General features: G+C 58.8%; 2 protein-coding genes across 3 annotated transcripts in view; one reads left to right on the top strand and one right to left on the bottom strand.

Moving 5' to 3' along the window:
* TNK1 (tyrosine kinase, non-receptor, 1) overlaps nucleotides 1-699 on the top strand; it is a 34,378-nt gene extending 33,679 nt beyond the window's left edge. Inside the window, exon 13 of the mRNA XM_015420312.1 lies at nucleotides 252-699. Coding sequence (XP_015275798.1) covers nucleotides 252-374 — 123 coding nt within the window. The 3' untranslated portion in view covers nucleotides 375-699. The remainder of the gene's footprint in view (nucleotides 1-251) is intronic.
* A 2,806-nt stretch (nucleotides 700-3,505) lies between these two features.
* PLSCR3 (phospholipid scramblase 3) overlaps nucleotides 3,506-5,734 on the bottom strand; it is a 19,538-nt gene continuing 17,309 nt past the window's right edge. For both annotated transcript variants that reach the window (XM_015420345.1, XM_015420343.1), the window contains exon 7: nucleotides 3,506-5,135. In XM_015420345.1, coding sequence (XP_015275831.1) covers nucleotides 5,073-5,135 — 63 coding nt within the window. In that variant the 3' untranslated portion in view covers nucleotides 3,506-5,072. The remainder of the gene's footprint in view (nucleotides 5,136-5,734) is intronic.

Raw genomic sequence — 5,734 nt, forward strand, 5'->3', positions numbered from 1 at the left:
TCCTTCCTGAGCTAAGACAAAAATGTGTGAGCCGGAGGCTAAAAAACTGCGAGCCAGCTCACACTAACTCAGCTTAGAGGGAACACTGGGTGACGGAATAATTTTTGTGGTCAACTTTTCTATGCAGGAGCGTGAGCAGAAGGGGAGGCTCAGCACATACCCCCCCCACACACTCCACCATGGTTACTGGCCTTCCTTCCCCACCTCCCACCCCTCTAACGCCCTCCTCCTCCTCCCCCCTCTCTGCCCAGGTGGACCAGCTCTTCCACATCAGCGCCTTCTCCCGGGAGGAGTGCCGGCGGATCCTGGAGCGGCACCGCTGGAACCTGGCCATGGCCTCCCGCTACGTCCTCAGCAGGGGACTGCGGGCCTGAAGGAGAACCTGCCTCCGCTCCTTCCTCCGAGCAGCCGCCGGCACTGGCCAGAGACACTGCCTCTCCTGCGGGGGACCCCAGGCGTCCTGGCTCCCTTCGCCCCCAAAAAAGGAGTCTTGCCTCCCCCCCAGTGCTGCAGCCCATAAAGAGAGCTCTTGGCCAAAGCTCAGTCTCTGAGTCCTGTCTCCAGCAGAGGGCTGCTCAGAGTCCGCAGATTCCACTTCCACTGCCTCTTCCCTTGGCTCGCCGCACCACATGTACTGTCTGAGATTTCCGGCATGCACCCAGATTTCCAGTGTGCCTCTCTTCGAAAAGGGATGTGGACAATACAAGAACTCAGTGGGCACTCCATGAAACAAGAACTCAGTGGGCACATGCTGAGCAGTCGGGTTAGAACGGATAAAAGGAAGCCCTTGTTCACCCAAAGAGTGATTAACACATGGAATTCCCTGCCGCAGGAGGTGGCGGCTACGGCTATGGCTACAAGAGGGAGCTGGATAAGCATCTGGAGCAGAGGTCCATCAGAGGCTATGAGCCACAAGGTATAGATAGGAACTCTCAGTCTGGGGCAAAGGATGCTCTGTATTCTTGGTGCTTGGGGGGGAGCCAACAGTGGGAGGGCTCCTAGGGTCCTGGCCCCACTGCTGGACCACCTGAGGGCACCTGGTGTTTTTGGCCACAGTGACAGAGTGTTGGACTGGTTGGAAAGCCAGTAATGCCCAGGGGCAGGTGGAAGGGATTTTGTCACTGAGAAGGGACTCCCACTTCATCTGTCCACAGTGCCAGGGGATGGGGCTAAGTGCCGCCTGCCACAAGGGCCTGCCCTGGCTCTCGCCCATGGTGGCGCCAGTCCAGGAGGAAACACTCGTCACCTGCCACCTGCAGTGAAGAGACCCCCCTTCCCCCAGAGAATTTTTGGCTCAGTCCCACAATGACTGTCCTCCGTCCGTCTGGACTGCACCACTTCTGACGATGGGTGGGGCTGCCCTGAGAGAACGCCCCGCCATCCCAAGCCATGGTCCTTCAGATGGAGATGCCGCCGGGTCAAGGAAGGCCCTGCCTGGCACGGAACCAGCCCCAATTCCCCACTCATGGCGAGAACGAGCACAAAGGGCAGCTGCAGTCAGGGGCTCATCGACAGTAACACCATGTGCATGCTTAGTGGTTGGGGGGGGGGACTTCTGTAAATACATCCAAAGTAAACGAACAAAATACACTGCCTTTCTGTAAATACCTGTTGCCTGCAGGAGTGGTCATCTGTTTGAAAAGAAAAGCCTCACTGGCTTGTGCATCTGTGGGCCTGGACACATATTCAGCAGCTGGGTGTGGAAATTAGGGTTGCCAAGTCGCTCGGACTCACCGGCGGGGGAGCGTCACCAGGGTCCGGGAGCTGCCGATGGATGCACGCGCGTGTGCCGCCAGAACGTCACAGGAAGTGACGCACGACGTAGAGCATGTTGGGGGTGTGGCCCCAATGTTGGGAGTTTTGCCTACCCAACGATTGGGGCCACGCCCCCAACGTGATCTACGTGGTTGCATCACTTCCTGTGACGTAGCCACGCTGTGCTTCGGGGGGCGGGGTTCCCCTGGGGCCCGATTCGGCGGCGGCGGAAATCGGGCCTCCAAAGCGGGGGTTTACCTGCCACCCACCCCCACTTGGCAGCCCTAGTGGAAATGCTCTGCATGGGAGAAGGGACACGGACCAGTGACATCGGGAAACTCCTCATTGTGGTTGCACAGCGGCTGAGGCCTCCCACCAGATCCCCAGCTGACATCCAAGTCTGTGCGGCCACAGCACAGCAAAGGACACCTCCACATTCGGAGGCACCAATCCTCTGAATCCCACAGCCAGGAGGGAACATCTGGGGAAGGCCTCGGCCTCTCTGCCCTGCTGTTGGCCCTCCAGAGGAACTGGCTGGCCCCTGTGTGAGGCTGGACTAGATGGACCCTCCCTGGTCTGACCCAGCAGGGCTCTTCTGAGGTTCTTCTCAGGGGAAGGCCTCGGCCTCTCTGCCCTGTTGCTGGCCCCTGTGTGAGACGGGAGGCTGGACTAGATGGACCCTCCCTGGTCTGACCCAGCAGGGCTCTTCTGAGGTTCTTCTCGGGGGAAGGCCTCGGCCTCTCTGCCCTGTTGCTGGCCCCTGTGTGAGACGGGAGGCTGGACTAGATGGACCCTCCCTGGTCTGACCCAGCAGGGCTCTTCTGAGGTTCTTCTCGGGGGAAGGCCTCGGCCTCTCTGCCCTGTTGCTGGCCCCTGTGTGAGACGGGAGGCTGGACTGGATGGACCCTCCCTGGTCTGCTCCAGGAGGGCCCTTCTGGTGTTCTGAATTCACCCTGAGCAGGTTCGCTGGAGGGGCAGTGAGGGCATCTTCTAAGCCAATGAAACCCGTTGTTCTGCACAGCTCCCCGTGGCCTCAGAGGGACTGGGTCAGGAAGACCGTCTCACGTCTGACTGGTGCTGCTCTTTCCTTCCTGCCAGGGTAGCTGCTTTGGGCCTGGCCTCCGGGATCCTCCTGGTTCTCTTGCTCTTCTGCCTGTACAAAATCTTGTGCCCCAAAACCTACGGCCAGAACGGGCTCTCGCACAGCAGGAGAAGAAGGGGGGACCTGCCCTGCGACGACTACGGCTACTCCCCGCCAGAGACAGAGATCATCCCGCTGGTCCTCAGACCTCTGGTGTTCTTATCAGGAGAAGGCCTCGGCCTCTCTGCCCTGTTGCTGGCCCTCCAGGGGAACTGGTTGGCTGCTGTGTGAGATGGGAGGCTGGACTGGATGGGCCTTCCCTGGCCTGATCCCGCAGGGCCCTTCTGAGGTTCTTAAAGCCATACACAAGCCAAAGAGGGGGAGTCCCTTCAGCAGCAGGGCCCACTCTGATCGACCAGTGGCACACAGAGGCACCTCCCTCCCTCCCTCCCACGGTTCTCATTTCCATTCCTTGTCTTCTGTTTCGGTTTCCTGCTCTACGAAGCTGCTGCTTCAGGCTCCGCTTGACCAGGGCCCATCCCGAAATGGGTATCCGCCGGGGAGAGGCCCTGTCCTGGGAAATCCCCTGCAAGGAAGGGACCGGGAGGGTGAGCCAGGCCATGACGAATCAGAAAAGGGAGTGCCGAGACAAGGGACCAAATTCTAGCTACATTTATTCTTTGGTATGCCTCAGAGGAACAGATCCCTTTGTCCAAAGAGGGATATTCTTCTCCCACAACCCCCCCCCTCGCCACTGGCTGGCCAAATGACCGGCACTGTCCGGTCAGGGAGGCCTTCGCTGGTTGACCAAAGTGGCTCCTCTTCCGGCAGTCTGGATCAGCCCCTTCCACGCCAACTGTCCTCCACCTCGGAGCTGGCCACGCTTTGGCACCCACGAGCCGCTTCGTCGGCATGGGGGTCTCCATCCAGCCGAGGCAGACGTCTGTCCAGAGAGTCCTAAAATCTTCCCGTTACACATTCCAACTCTGCCCCTGCTGGGGGGACTCTAAAAGACCCCCCTCTCCCCAGCCCTGGCTCCGTCCGCCAAGAACAGGCATAAGACTTAAATATATAAAATATACAGAACGTGATAATTATGCAAGCTTCTAGTTGCCTGGGAGGGGGAGGGCAGCCCGCCCTGCTGCGGAACGTCCCCCGCCTCACACCAGACCTGACATGAAACCCCCCCCCCAGCTCCCTCAAGTATACAGAAGAGGAAGCCGTGCCCAGGTTCAGTGGTTAAGGCAAGGCGGCACGGAGGAGAAACCACAAGGCCCCGCCCTTTCCGAGACCCCCAAGACGAGATGAGCCCCCCAAGTGCTGAGGGCGCCACCACACACACAAATACACACACACACACTCGGTTGCTCCACCAGCTCTCACACAATAACCCCGCTAAGCTTCTGCAAGCCCCGAAGCACCAAAGAGGAGAGACGTGGAGCGAGGCGCACGGACTGCATGTTCCAGGAGAAGGGATCACAGGCTGGGAGAGCACCCCCGGTGGAAAAGCTCCCCGCAAGTAGAAAACCAGCCCAGAGTGGCAGCCGAACCGCTTTCCCCCCGGGGCTAGCTTTCCTCTTGCGTGGAGCTCAGCGTGCAACGGGCTTTTTAAAGCTGGGGTCCGCCTCCGGAGTCTCAAGCGGCGCAATCGGTTCTGCCTCCTCTGCTCTCGGCAGAATGGGCGCCCTGCTTGGGTGAAGCCGGCCACAGGTCAACGGGATGCTCTCTCCTTCAGCTTGTCGTTCGGCCACCCTCCGGCACATTCGGCATTACCCCCCATCGGATTCCAAGAAATCTTTATGGGGCACTTCGAGATCTGGGCTGCGTATCTGACTTGTGAGCTGATCCCGCTCAAGGTCCAAGCCCAGCCCCGCAGCGGGCCGAGCGGCGCCACCCCCAGAACCTTTCCCTGCCTGCTCCCTTGCTTCCTCAAACGTGGCAACGATCCCAAGCCGAGCAGCTACTGAGTGGCCACCAGGCAGGTGTTCAAGTAGGCCTCTCACTGCGTCGTGCCCCTTCAAATCCACCCACAGAAGACCCAGCGGGAGAGACACACGCACAGACACTCACACACATACACACAGAATTATCTGCACAAACACACGAGGCCAGGACAGCCTCCTGTCACTCCCCCGCATGAATAGGCGCCACCGTGCTCACACAGTCCCCTCTGTTAAGAACAGGAATGCGCCTCATCGGGGTCGGAGAGGGGGAGAGAGCTGCATCCTGCCACCTCCTAGCTTGTGACCACGGAACTCCGCTGCCCGACTTCACCGGTCTTTTCGAAGAAGATGAAATCCTGCGGATAGAAGGGGGGGGAAAAAACAGATGTCCCAGAAGTCACAGCCTCCAACCTCCCCTGGTGTCAGAGATGCGTACGGGACAGGCACTCGAGGGCCAGTACGATTTAATGGCTAAAATGTCGGACTAGGACCCGGGTTCGAATCCTCGTTCTGCCATGGAAGCCGGCTGGGTGACCTCGGGCCAGTCATAGAATCGTAGAATATTAGAGTTTGGGGGAAAGCCGACAGGAGATGAAAAGTCTCTGGTTCGGGTTGGCTCATCTGAGAGAGGTGAGGGGGTACCGGTTGCTTTTCTACAGGGAGGTGGATTGAAATTGTCCACAGAGGCCATGGCTGGTGACATGGACTGCCGGACAACGACTCGAGATAGCAAGAGGAAGGATGCAGGCTTAACTTGTAAGGGAAATTACAGCTGTTTCTATACAAATGCTAGAAGTGTCCGAGGTAAAATCGGGGAGTTGGAGTGCTTGGTGTCGGAGGGAAAAATAGACATTGTGGGTATTTCTGAAACTTGGTGGGATGAGGAAAATCAGTGGGACACAGTGATTCCCGGTTATATATTATATCGGAAGGATAGGGGGGGAAGGGTTGGAGG

This window comes from Gekko japonicus, unplaced genomic scaffold (assembly GCF_001447785.1).
Source record: "Gekko japonicus isolate JY-2015 unplaced genomic scaffold, Gekko_japonicus_V1.1 scaffold336, whole genome shotgun sequence".
Taxonomy (NCBI): domain Eukaryota; kingdom Metazoa; phylum Chordata; class Lepidosauria; order Squamata; family Gekkonidae; genus Gekko; species Gekko japonicus.